At 38.2% G+C, this 14423-nt stretch overlaps 1 protein-coding gene and 1 non-coding gene across 8 annotated transcripts in view; both read right to left on the bottom strand.

The window, feature by feature from the left end:
* The window catches only part of MIER1 (MIER1 transcriptional regulator), a 62577-nt gene that overhangs the window by 31264 nt on the left and 16890 nt on the right, over positions 1–14423 (bottom strand). For 6 of the 7 annotated variants that reach the window (XM_012442479.3, XM_012442480.3, XM_012442481.3 and 3 more), the window contains one exon: positions 8241–8386. In XM_012442479.3, the coding sequence (XP_012297902.1) occupies positions 8241–8386 (146 nt within the window). Of the gene's footprint in view, positions 1–8225; positions 8387–14423 lie in introns of those variants that run through there. The other variant, XM_012442488.2, reaches the window with a different exon arrangement.
* On the bottom strand, positions 6244–6362 carry LOC135273539 (5S ribosomal RNA). Its single transcript, XR_010341326.1, has one exon. It is a non-coding gene; the product is annotated as a 5S ribosomal RNA (ribosomal RNA).

The raw sequence follows: 14423 nt of genomic DNA, 5'->3' as shown, positions 1-14423 counted from the left end.
CTACTCTCTTCTATTCTGTACTTGTCTTCTTATATGAAATGTTCTTTCTTCCATTCCAAGAATTTATTTTTCTTGAAAGTTCACCTCCTTGACCACAGTAGCTGACATAACTAGAATCACTGTATTCCTTGGCCATAGATTTGGAGTGGGCACATGACCTAAGATTGTCTGTACTTCATTTCTGGAATTTTATCAACAGCAGCTAAAGAAAGGAGCACAGACTGTCTCAAGTAGTAAATGTGGGAGACCTAGGAACTGACAGCATCATATGAAGACAGTTGGTCTGAAAAGAGAAGTCAGGTGGGACACGGTGGCTCATGCCTGTAATCTTTGCAGTTTGGGAGGCCAAGGCAGGCAGATCACTTGAGCTCAGGAGTTCGAGACCAGCCTGGGAAACATGGCGAAACCCCATCTCTCAAAAAATTTTTTTAAAAGTTAGCTGGGTGCGGTGGCACATGCCCATAGACCCAGCTACCTGGGAGGCTGAGGCAGGAGGATGGCTTCAACCAGAGAAGTCAAGGCTGCAGTGAGCCAAGATCACACTGCTACACTCCAACCTGAGTGACAAAGTGAGACTCTCTCAAAAACAAAAAAAAGAGGTCAACCATGTAGAAGAGCAGAAACAAAGAAAATAAATATGGTGGCACTCGAGTCCCTGGGGAGCAGATATATCCCTCCTTTAATGAAATTCCATGAGACTTACATGAAATTCTTCACTTTGCCTAACCTAGTTACAGACAGATTTCTGTCTCTGCACCCCCAAATTCTGATGCTATAAACAGTAAGAATATCGTGTAAAGCAAATATTCTGTTATTTCCCTCTGAAAAAAGATTTAAGGATGAATAAACCTTGGCCAACAGTAGTACACTATTATACCAGGGTCTGTCAGTCACCTGATTCAGAGAATTTCTCATTAGTTTTTATTACCAAAGTCTGCATTCTACCAGTTACTCAAGGGCTTACTTCAACTTAAATTGAAACATTACAATAAAGTGGCACAGTGTTTTATTCCCATTAATGTAAGTGTTAAAAAAGTATAAAAAGGAGAGAAAAATAAAATTATGAGTCAAGTGGTAAATGTTCAGTTATAGGTCAGAGACCTTTTTTGAGAATCTTATGAATGACATAACTACTAAGATTTATTTTGTGTTTATTGTGTGCCAAACATTATGTTAAGTGCTTTATTCTTGTAATAACAACTGAGGTTTAACAATGTTAAGTAATCTATCCTAAGTCACATACTGAAGTTAAGTAGTAGAGCTGGATTATGAACCCAGGCAGTCTAACTTACTACTTTACACTGCCCTTCTGTACGTATGCGTATATACTGCTTTCTTCAAAATCTAATGTCAGGTTAAGTATACGGCATCCTATTATAATGTGAGGTAAGAGGGTTGATAAATTGTGAGAAATAAGCAAAGTGGGCATAGTACATGATGAATAAAAATACAGAAATATAGCCAGGCACGGAGGCATACACTCGCAGTCTTAGTTATTCAGGAGGCTGAGGGGGGAAAGAAGGCTTGAACCCAGGAGGTTGAGGTTCCTTGAGGTATGACTGTACCACTGCACTCCAGCCAACGTGACAGAATGAGACCGTCTCTCTAAAAAATTAAATAAATAAATAAAAAGGAATATACATTATATTTGCAGATTGTACTTTAAGAAGTGGGTTGTCAGGCTGGGCGCGGTGGCTCACGCCTATAATCCCAGCACTTTGGGAGGCCGAGGCGGGTGGATCACAAGGCCAAGAGATCAAGACCATCCTGGTCAACAAGGTGAAATCCCGTCTCTACTAAAAATACAAAAATTAGCTAGGCATGGTGGTGCGTGCCTGTAATCCCAGCTACTCGGGAGGCTGAGGCAGGAGAATTGCTTGAACTCAGGAGGTGGAGGTTGCAGTGAGCCGAGATTGTGCCATTGCACTCCAGTCTGGGTAACAACAGCGAAACTCTGTCTCAAAAAAAAAAAAAAAGAAGTGGGTTGTCTAACACTGTAACAAAAGGAGGGACAATCATGTCTGCATAAGTTAAAGGAAGGCTGACTAAAGGTGGGAGAAATGGACTTTTTTTTTTTTTTTGAAACAGCCTCACTCTGTTGCCCAGGCTGGAGTGCAGTGGCACAATCTCGGCTCACTGTAACCTCCGCCTCCTAGGTTCAAGCAATTCTCCTGCCTCAGCCTCCGAGTAGCTGGAACTACAGGTATGCAATACCATGCCCAGCTAATTTTTGTATTTTTAGTAGAGAAGGGGTTACACCATGTTGGCCAGGATGGCTCAATCTCTTGACCTCATGATCCGCCCACCTCAGCCTCCCAAAGCGCTGGGATTACAGGCGTGAGTCACCACGCCCGGGCAAGAAATGAACTTTTTAAAAGATAAACTGATCAGGCTTGGTGGCTCACTCCTATAATCCCAACACTTTGGGAGGCTGAAGTGGGAGGATCACTTGCACACAGGAGTTCAAGACCAGCCTGGGCAACGGAGCAAGACCCTGTCTCTACAAAAAAATTAAAACTTAGCCAAGCATAGTGGTGTGCGCCTATAGTCCCAGCTACACAGGAGGTGAGGCAGGTGGATCACATGAACCTGGGAGAGCAACGGAGTAAGACCCTGTCTCAAAAAGGATAAATGCTATATACTACATCTCAAGTTAAGTCTGCCCTAATTTCAAGACAATAGGGTAAAATTATCAAACACCAACATACATATTATAAGGTTGGAGTGGCATACAACTTCTAGCTGCATAAGGGGTGCTAGCTCCTAGCTCCTTCTTCCTCACATCAGGTGGTTAGTCATTAAGAAATGGCAGATGCCGACTTTCAAGTCAGGGCCATTTAGTGAACATAGATAGTACTCTTCTTATAACTGTTGTACTAATACTGACTTACCAATAAAATGCTAATAAAGAGAGGAAGAAGAAAAGAGGTTGATTTCCAGCCAAGAAGGCCTAAGGGACCACATCCAGAGTGAACTAGAGAGATGGTGACTAAGGTAACCAACCTCTTGGGGATGGGGTTTGACTAGAAGATAAAACTATATAGGAATGGAGGCAGTGAATTCTTCTTTATAATCCCCAAGCTGAGATTTATTTTCTATCTATATAATTAATGTTGTGTATATACTTCAGAAAACTGCAATCTCTCACATTTTAATTATTCTCTAGCTCTAGAGATTCACTGGATGGAACATCTAGCACTTTAAAAGGACATATTAAGTACTGATACTGTTACAGTGTGATTTTTTAACATATATCTAAATACATAAAGATATTGCAATCTTGACCTTTCTTTTCCCAAATGGACTGCCACAATTGTGCCATTCAGAGTCTCTGAGTTTTAACAGTTCATTTGGAAAACAGACTTAAATTCGAGTGTTTCTATTTATAGCAAACCAGTCTATTTACAGCCAGGCACAGTGGCTCACGCCTGTAATCCCAGCACTTTGGGCAGATCATTTGAGGCCAAGAGTTTGAGACCAGCCTGGGCAATATGGTGAAACCCCATCTCTACTAAAAACACAAAAATTAGCTGGGCATGGTGGCACGTGCCTGTAATCTTAGCTACTCAGAAGGCTGAGGTAGGAGAACTGCTTGAACCCAGGAGGTGGAGGTTGCAGTGAGCCGAGATCGCGCCACTGCACTCAAGCCTGGGCAACCGAGTGAGATCCTGTCTCAAGAAACAAAACAAAACAAAACAAAACAAAACAAAGTCTATTTACTATAAGAATGGTTTTGATATTCCCTCTAAGATCACCACAATAAATAACTTAAATACACAATTTTATTAAAACACTTAATTAAAAGAAGTTATCTTTTATATTGCTATGATCCATGCATACAAATGTAACAATACACATCAAAACTTCTATCAAGTTAGTTTTCACTGAAAATTCTAAAATTCAAATTGAATAAACTTAAAACCACATGCTATGCAGTTATTGATACTTCCTGAATGAAGTCAGAGTTCTGCCACAATACATCAAAAATCCATTTCATGCAAAGTGTAAGGTGAAAAACACTTTATCAATCCCTGACATAACTAATGTTTTGCTTCTATAAAAGCAAACCAATAACCAACAAAATAAAATCTTACTCACTTTTTAAATAAAAACAAAAACGATTTTCTTTGGTTCATACCTAAAGAGTTAATAACTCTGGGAAATCCAACAAATTGGCCCCGAAATATTGCTTAGCTTCAGGTTATAGATGAAAGCATTCTGTGCTACTTAAAACAAAGCTTTAATTGTTTCTGGGGAGAAGTCAGAGAAGAATCTAAGAAGGTATAAGACCATCTAGTTGAAAGGATGATAAAGGATTGGTTCAATTGTCTTTTTTCCCCTATCTCTATAAATAATTCTATTTTAACATCTATTTCCTAAGGCAGGGTCACTTGAAAGCAAGTTTTCTGTTTTTGGTTTTTGTTTTGTTTTGAGACACAGTCTCGTTCTCTCGCTAGGCTGGAATGCAGTGGCGCAATCTCGGCTCACTGCAACCTCTGCTTCCCGGGTTCAAGCGATTCTCCTGCCTCAGTTTCCCAAGCAGCTGGGGTTACAGGCATGCACCACCATGTCCAGCTAATTTATGTATTTTTAGTAGAGATGGGGTTTCACCAAGTTGGCCAGGATGGTCTTGATCTCTTGACGTCATGATCTGCCCGCCTTGGCCTCCAAAGTGCTGAGATTAAAGGCGTGAGCCATTGCGCCCAGCCCTAAAAGCAAGTTTTCAGGCATTATATGGGGCTAAGGAAAGGAGTAGGAGAGAGAAACAGGAAAAGGCAATGATATAACCAAAATTTCACACAGTCCCTTAGTAATTTTCTTCCAATTAAATGTAATAAATATCCCGTTTTCTGAAATAGAAAAAAAAACCCATCATTCTAACTCATAACCCATTATGAAAACTGTACTTGATAATTTCCTCTTGCTAATTAGTATTTGAGCTAATACAGAGTATAAGACTGAAAACATAAGATTTTATTCCTTTACCTTTTATCCCACAGATGGTTATTCAGAAGGAAAAAATATATCTGAAGTGATAGATGCCTCTGTGAATATAGGCAAACTTCACAAATACATGAAGTGACTGTGATTGTTAAATCAATCTAGATTCTGAATCATCCAAGTAAATAATAACTGTCTTCTGAATAGCTTCCCAGCTTTCTACTTTTAAAGAATAGCTATGACTCCAAGTTCTTCAAGTGCCCTGTTTTCAGAAAGACAGTCTCTGAAAAATAAAATGGTAAATACCAGTGCCATTTTTATTCTGTCACCCAGGTTGGAGAGCAGTAGTGCTATCATAGCTCACCGCAGCCTCGGACTACTGGGCACCAGCCATCTTCCCACCTGAGCCTCATGAATAGTTGGGACTACAAAGTGCGTGCCACTATGCCTAACGAACCTTTTAAAAAAATTCTTTTGTAGAGATGGGGGTCTCGCTATGTTGCCCAGGCTGGTCTTGAACTCCAGGCCTCAAGTAATCCTCCTGCCTTGGCCTTCCAAAGTACTGATATTACAGGCATAAGCCACTATGCCCAGCCCTTCATATGCTTTTTAATCCATTCTTCAAAGACTTTTGTGATAAGCAATATACACCTTTGACATACTAAATTATTCAGACATAGTGGATTAAGTCAGCTGTAATCGCTAAATGATCTAATCCCAAAGCCAGCTCTAATCCCACAATGGGATCAACTGACAGACTTGGATATATATTAACAGAACTCCTTTTTGAGCTCTAAATGTATACTTTAAAAAGTTACAAACTAAAATTATGAGACATAGGTCTTTAATACCATAAAAGTATAAGCATTCATTTCCATGACATTATATATGTCTTACTTCTTACGTTCTTTTTTATCATGGGAGTACAGGAAATCATATGCATGATAAATTTTATTAGAACATACCAGATCCCAGCACTTTGGGAGGCCGAGGCGGGCGGATCACGAGGTCAAGAGATCTAGACCATCCTGGTCAACATGGTGAAACCCCGTCTCTACTAAAAATACAAAAAAAATTAGCTGGGCACGGTGGCGCGTGCCTGTAATCCTAGCTACTCAGGAGGCTGAGGCAGGAGAATTGCCTGAACTCAGGAGGCGGAGGTTGTGGTGAGCCGAGATCGCACCATTGCACTCCAGCCTGGGTAACAAGAGCAAAACTCCATCTCAAAAAAAAAAAAAAAAAAGAACATACCAGAATGATTTATCCATTCATTCATACAATACTTTTTTTTTTTTCTTTTAAAGCCTACGACACCCAGTATTCCCAGGCAGTATCCCATCCAAGTACTAACCAGGCCCGACCCTGCTTTGCTTCCGAGATCTGACGAGATCGGGTGCATTTAGGGTGGTATGGCCGTAGACCATACAATACTTTTGAGTGACCACTCTTGCAAGGTACCATGAAATATGCTGGTGAATAACACAGGCATTTTATTTCATTTTATCCTCACGAAACCAATGGAGGTACAGAAAATAAATTAAAGAAACAATTACAAATTGTGTCCTAACACTAAAGAAAGCATTGAATAGGATACAGTGGCAAAACAAAACAAAACAAAAATTAATTAAAAGCTAATTAGGGGGCAAGAAAGGCTGCTATTCTGAGAAGGCAACACCAAAACCGGAGGATAAGGACTCAGCCTTGGGATGCATATACCAGAGTGAGAATAAGCTGAAAATCCTTGAAGCAGGAAGAAACTTGCTCATTTAACAACAAAAGCAGCTAGTGTGGCTATAGCATAACAGAGGTGGTGGGATATATGGATGAGAGGCCATTATCATGAAGGTGGCCTTGCTGGCCTGGTTGAGAGGTTTGGGTTTTCTTTGGATATAACAGGAAGCCAGGAGGTTGATATAAATTGATTTACATTTTGATAAGAACATCACAGCTGCTGGGTGGAAATTTATCAGGAGAAAGATGATAAAAGAGGAAATGGGGAAACCAGTTAGGAAGCTACTGCAATAATCTAGGCTAGAAATAATGGCAACCTAGGCAGCAGTGGAGCAAAAGAGTCGGCTAAGGGATATTTTTGTGGATAGAAATAACAGGTTTTACAAATAAGATATTGAAAGAGAAGGAAAATGACTCACTGGTTTCTGACTTAGGCAACAGGGTAAATAGTAGTGCCACTTTCTACTGATAGAGAGGACAGGGAAAGAACAACTAGAGAAAAAACAGTCAATAGTTCTGTTTTGGACATTTATAAATTAGAGATGTCTATTGAGATAAGCAAGTAGAAATGTCAAGGTAGATGAACAAAACTGGAAACAAGAAACAGGTTAATGCTAGAAATATAAACTAAAGAATACTGAGCATATAGACACCATGGGAATAAATTAAATCACACAGCGTAGTAATTTTCAAATTTGGTGTACATATAATGCCAAGTTATTTAATAAGGATGTAGATCTGAACTCCACCCCCAGAGATTCTGATTCGGTATGCCTGGCGAGAGGTCTAAAAATCTGCTTTTTAAAATAAGTACACGGGTAATTCTGATACAGCTGACCCTCATATTACATTTTGAGGAGCACTGATCCAGACAGAAACAGGAGAGGAAAAAAAGGTCCAAACTGAGAATTAAATATTGCCAACATGTAAATCTTGAGTAAAGGAAGAAGAATCTGCAAAAGATACTGAATAGGAACAAAAAGAATAAAGAAAACCAGACAGTAGTGTACTCCAGAATTAAAGTAAAAGAAGGGAGTGTTAAACTGCATTGAATATTGCTGAGAAAAAGTAAGCTAGAGAGAGAAAAGTGAATGTAACAACAGATAAAACAAGGACAGTCACCGGTCACTTTGATAGGAAGAGGTGGAGATAATCTAGAGCACTTTGTGTAGTGAATGGAAAATGAGGAAATGGTAAGACATTTTTGGCTCTGAAGGAGAGTAAGTAAAAGATACAGTAACTGGGGACAGACAAATGGTATATAAGCACTGTAGAATCCTTTTATAGTCCATTTTTTACCAGACCACCTTTTATAGCAGAATCCTTTAATAATCCATGTTTTACCAAAGCAACTATGTGAATTGTTACTTCACATAATAAAGTTATTGTTTTTAAAAGCCTTTAATTTCAAATTTTAAATATCCCACCTATGATCACATAGAATTTTTCAGTATAGTTGATATATAACACAATTTTCTCTCCTAAACACAGAGAATCAAAATTTCAAATCTTCTCTTTCCACAAAAAAGTCATAACCAATTCCTACTCTAGCTCTAAATGTTATTTACCCTTGCAAGATCTTCTATTTCAGAACTGAAGTTAGTTTCTCCTTCCATCATTTCTTCCTCTTCTAATGTTCGTTCATCATCAAAATCATGAACCAGCATGTCAGCTGATGGATCAAATTCATGGTCATCCGATGTTGCTGAACCTCCTGGTAAGGAATATTTCACAAAGTTTGGTAAACCAAATTAAATGGATCTTATTAACATAAGTGTATATATTTTTATTAATTTGAAGCTGGATAGAAATCAAAAGCACCAAGAAAAAGCTATACACAGCAACTATTATATATTGGTTTTTAAAATTCTTGCTCTTATTCATCCCCACCAAAAAAACGAAAACAAAAACAAAACTCTTCAAAGGGATTATTTTTTGCCTTCTCACTCCTATATATTCATAGTTACAACAGCAAAACGGGGAAAATGTTTATAGCTTTAAAAGTGTTTATAATGTAATAAATATGAAATGAGTTGTAAATAATAAATGGTCATATCAAATAAGAACAGACTTTTCGTGTGGGGAAAAAAGTCACAATTCTTTTTTTTCCTTCTTCTTTGAGACAGGGTGTCACTCTGTCCCAGGCTGGGGTGCAGTGACGCAATCAGAGCTCACTGCAGCCTCAACCTCCTGGAGTCAAGCAATCCTTCTAACTCAGCTTCCCAAGTAGCTGGAACTACAGCCACCACCCCCAACTAATTTTTTAATATTTTTTTGGTAAAGGCAGGGTCTTGCTATGTTGCCCTGGCTGGTCTTGAACTCCTGGGCTCAAGCAATCATACTGCTTTGGCTTCCCAAAGTGCTGGGATTACAGGTGTGAGCCACTGTACCTGGCCCTAAAAATCACAATTCTTAACCATTTGATTAATGTTTGATAGACCCAATGAGTATGAACTCCTCTGACCCATAAGGAGAATATAAGTCAGCCCTCCATGTCCATGTTTCTGTGTCCGTGGATTCAACCAACAGCAGACTGAAAATATTCAGAAAATAAAAATAAAAATAAGAAACCTTTGTCTGTACTCAACATGTGCAGGCTTTTTTTCTAGTCATTATTCTCCAAACAACACAGTATAACTATTTACATAGCATTTACATATATTAGGCATTATAAATATACCAGAGATGATTTAAAGTATGTAAGAGAATGCACATAGGTTATATCCAAATACTATGCCATTTCATATCAGGGACTTGAGCATCCACGATTTTGTTATCTAAGGGAGGTCCACAGATATCGAGGGATGACTGTATAATCATGTGAAATATACAGTCATCTGAATACAGTCTAGCGAAGACACAGCTGCACTCAAATATTATTATTCTCTAAGTACTTCCTTGAAAATATATTCTAGTGCCTGGATGTAGTTGCTCATGCTTTAATCCCAGCACTTTCGGGAGGCTGCGATGGGAAGATCACTTGAGCCTAGACGTTTGAGACCAGCCTGGGTAACACAATGAGACCCCATCGCTATAAAAAATTTAAAAATTAGCTGGGTGTGTTGCTGTCCACCTGTCATCCCACTACTCGGGAGGCCGGGGCAGGAGAACTGCCAAAGCTGGGGAGGTCAAGGTCACAGTGAGCCATGATCACACTACTACACTCCAGCCTGGGAGAAAGAGCAAGGCCCTGACTTAAAAAAAAAAAATTTAATATTTGAGTAGCTGTCCTTAACTTACGTAGTTGATTTTTATCAGAAATAATTCAAAAGACTGAGTAGAAAAGCAAAACTTATTAACACTGCAAACAGAACGCTTATCAAAGGCATTAAAAATAAGCTAGTAGGTAACTGACATGTGAGCTAATCTGTTTTTAGCCCGGTGGTTGGGGAATATTGCTGAACCCAACAAGGTCAAGCTTTTTAATAGTAGAATGCAAAGGCTGGGCATACATATTCTGTAAAATATCTCCACATTTTACCCCAATGAGGACCTAGATTTGCAAAAGCATTGTTTAATAATAAACAAGTGAGTTACTGAACATTGAAAAAAATTGGCAATTTTTAAAATTTTAACTGTTGACGGTTATATATTAACAGATGTACCTATCTTCTCATTTTACTCCAGAACGAGAAACAGTAAGTAAACCAAAGAGAGAGTGAGCTGAATAAGGGAGTGCCCAAGGCTCAGGGTTCTTCTGTTACTTCCCACAATTTTCAAAAGAATCATTTTTTGAGTATTTACTATGTGCCAGATAATATGTTCAAGCACGTCACATACATTATCTCAAGTAATCTTCAAACAATCCTATGAATAGGTATTATCACCCCATTTAAAGAGGAAAATAAAAACTCAGGCTTAGAGAGTTTAAGTGGCAAGCCTAAACTCACAAAGTCAGTAGACAGCAAAGATGGAATGTGAATCCTGAGTATACTAATCCCAATACCTATGCTTTTATTGTACTCTAAGCCTCCTGTAAATAGTTTTAGTATACTACCTCAAAGAATACTTAAGGAGAGCCTATGTACTAAGATGAGTGAATGCAAGCCGGGTCAGATGGCAAAGCACTTAAAATCATTGTGCCCTTTGAGAAGCATAGAAAATATTGATATGAGGCCAGGCTCAGTGGTTCATGTCTGTAATCCCAGCACTTAAGGAGGCCAAGGCAGGAGGATTGTTTGAGCTCACGGGTTCAAGACAAGCCTGGGCAAGACCTTATCTCTATCAAAAACAAAAAAGAAAATACTGATATTAAATAGAAAATAACTAAAAACATAATTATATGCCAAGTCAGATATACCAGATTATAGTAAAAATGAGTTATTAACACAAAAGTTTTAGAGTAATTTACAAAATAAAAACATTTTTCAGAAAAGCATATCTTAATTTTCTTCCAGAAACTAACAAGAGCTTAGCACAATTTTAGTAGAGTATCTTAGTACTGCCTGAGGGAATGGACACAAAGGTTTTATAGAAGCACAATTTGAGAAACATTAATATAGGTGTAGTTATCTGTCCCAAACCTTTTCTCTTCTGAGTTTTCAAGAGAAAACTCTCCTCAAACTTTTCAGTTCACCCAGGAATCTTCTGGGATGCTGAGTAGTCAATAATTATGAATTCCTACAAATGATGCTATACTTTTCTCCCTTTAGGAAGAAAGACCCTAAAAAATCCTCACACTATACTGGGATAATATACTATTATCCCAATCAGAATATAATTCTAATTGGACACAGGTATTATCAAAAATAATTATGCTTAATTCCTTGTTATACTTGATTGACTTTTTAAAAAATTCAAGATCATGGGTATGCTGCATCAAATCATGTGTTATAACACACCTGAAGTCTATTTTTTATTATTTGCAAAGCCAATTACATATGAAGGCTTGCCATTTCACTCCCTTATTACATCAAATAACAAAGTGTAGATAAACTACTCCTGTCTCACTCCAGTTCCTCTCCCTACATGCATTATACGCTGTTTTCTATAAACTTTCAATTTTCAGTTTTTCTCTCTCCTTCATCTGACCTGTTTTATCCAACTTCTTTTTGCCTTGTTCCTTAGAATCAACTAACCATCTTATTCCTTTCTGTCAATAGCTAGGCCCACCATTAAGATGTCTCCTAGGGAAAAAATATCCCAATAATAAATCATTAGGGGTAAGGGGCCTGGTGCTTTGTATAAATTAAGTATTTTGCATCAGAATTAGGCAAATGTCACTGCTTTGTCATGAAATCCTACCCTACTGCAGAAAAGGTACCTTACATCTTTTCAAAGATAAATTCAGTTTATATCATGTCTACTCACCTACTCACTTTTTAAATTACCTTCATTTCCATTAATTCCTCACCTCTAATGGCTACTGGTCTTATAGGTAAAAAGCCTTACATTGTGCCTCTACTTTGGCTACACTGGTGGAGACTACAGAAAAACCAATTAATGTGGCCATATGACTATTATTACTAGCACTGATTGCAAAGTACAGATGCTACAAAGGATATAGCCTTTTTACCAGAGGACTGAAAATTTTTTTACATGACTATTCTAATTTTCTCTGCCAATTTTTATAACTGCCTATAACTAGCATTATTTATAACAACAATAAACACTGCCCTGTGCAGAAGCCTCATATGACAAATACCGTCTAACTCAAAAGATCTATCTCAGTCTGAAAACAAGCTAAAGAAATATAAATATTCAATCTGTTAAGTATTCAACACGTAGCAAGGTTATCAAAGATTTTTTTTTTTTTGAGAGACGGAGTCTAACCCTATAGCTCAGGTTGGAGTGCGGTGGTATGATCTTGGCTCACTGCAACCTTTAACTCCCAGGTTAAAGGATTCTCCCACTTTAGCCTCCCAAGCAGCTGGGATTACAAGCATGTGCCACCATGCCCAGCTAATTTTGTATTTTTAGTAGAGACAGGATTTCACCATGTTGGCCGAGGTGGTCTCAAACTCCTGACCTCAAGTGATCCACCTGCCTAAGCCTCCCAGAGTGCTGGGATTACAGCCGTGAGCCACTGTGTCTGGACAACATTTGTATTCTTCAAATTCCATTATTCTTCCATTTCAGCCTAGGCTGACTCAAATGTAATGGAAACTGAGAAAACCATTATTAATATCGCTTTCAGAGTAATTATTTTATGTATCTATGTACTATCAGATGAATGCCTCAAAAATTCATCAGAAATATCTAAATCTGTTTTATCTGCAGTATCACAATACTATAAAAATCAAGTAGGACGTATATTTTTCTTTTTTTTTTTTTTCCAAAATGTTTTAAATGATAACCATTCTAGTAGAAGTGATTGTGACTTTAATTTGATCATTGTGATTTAATTTGCATTTCCTGAATAACTAATGATATTGAACATCTTTTCATGTACTTACAGAATACTCATCTACTTTGTTTTGTGAAATGTCTGTTCAAGTGTATTGCCCATTAAAAAAAAATGTGGCTGGGTGTAGTGGCTCATGCCTATCATCCCAACACTTTGGGAGGCCAAGAAGAGAGGATCACTTGAGACCAGGAGTTCCAGACCTGCCTAGGCAACTTAGTGAGACCTGGTCTCTACAAAACACTTAAAAATCAGCCAGGCATGGTGGTGGACATCTGTAGTCTCAGCTACTTGGAGGCTGAGTTGGTAGGATTGTTTGAACCCAAGAACTCAAGGCTGCAGTGATCTTTGATTGCACCACTGCAGTCTAGCCTGGGCAACAGAACGAGACCCTCTTTTTCTTCTTTTTTTTGGATGTGGAATCTCACTCTGTCACATGATCATAGCTCACTGTGGCCTTGACCTCCTGGGCTCAAGCAAGCCTCCCACTACAGCCTCCTGAGAAGCTGGGATTTCAGGCATGAGCCACCACACCCAGCTAATTTTTGTATTTTTTTTTTGGAAGAAAGAGAGAAAGAAAAAAAAAAGAATGAAGGAGAGAAAGAAAAAGGAAGAGAAAGAGGGAGAGAGAATGGGAGTATTGCTGTATTGCCCAGGCTAGAATGCAGTCTGGAAATGGGTATTGAAAACCTCTTTTATGCTAATAATTATGCTTAACGATGGGGACAGGAAGGAATAAGGGAAGAAAATAAACAAGCAGCCAACCAATATTTCATTTAAACCTATGAAATGCTATGCAATTACTGAGGAGTGATTTACTTCCAATTATGTAGTCACTTTTGGAATAGGTGTGAATATATGTTTTGTGTATTTGAAGTGGAGAGTTCTTATGTATCTAGGTGCTTTTGTATTGGGTGCATATATGTTTAGGATCGTTAGCTCTTCTTGTTGCATTGATCCTTTTACCATTATGTAACGTCCTTCTTTGCCTCTTTTGATCTTTGTTGCTTTAAAGTCTATTTTATCAGAGGCGAGAATCGCAACTCCTGCTTTTTATTTATTTGTTTATTTTTGCTCTCTGTTTGGTTGGTAAATCTTCCTCCGCCCCTTTGTTTTGAGTCTTTGTGTATCGTTGCATATGAGATGGGTCTGGATGCAGCATACCGATGGGTTTTGGCTTTTTATCCAATTTGAATAATAATATATATGAGTTTAATACTGCCATTTGATGCTAGCTGGCTGTTTTGCCCATTAGTGGTGTAAATTTTTCATTATGTTGATGCTCTTTACTTTTTGATATATTTTTGGAAAGGCTGATACTAGTCGTTCCTTTATATGTGTGGTGCTTCTTTCAGAAGTTCTTGTAAAGCAGGACTGGTGGTGATGAAATCTCTAAGTACTTGCTTGT

This window comes from Aotus nancymaae, unplaced genomic scaffold (genome assembly GCF_030222135.1).
Source record: "Aotus nancymaae isolate 86718 unplaced genomic scaffold, 86718_ANA_hifiasm-v0.15.2.pri h1tg000007l, whole genome shotgun sequence".
Classification (NCBI taxonomy): domain Eukaryota; kingdom Metazoa; phylum Chordata; class Mammalia; order Primates; family Aotidae; genus Aotus; species Aotus nancymaae.
This window is presented reverse-complemented; position numbering and strand designations above follow the sequence as displayed.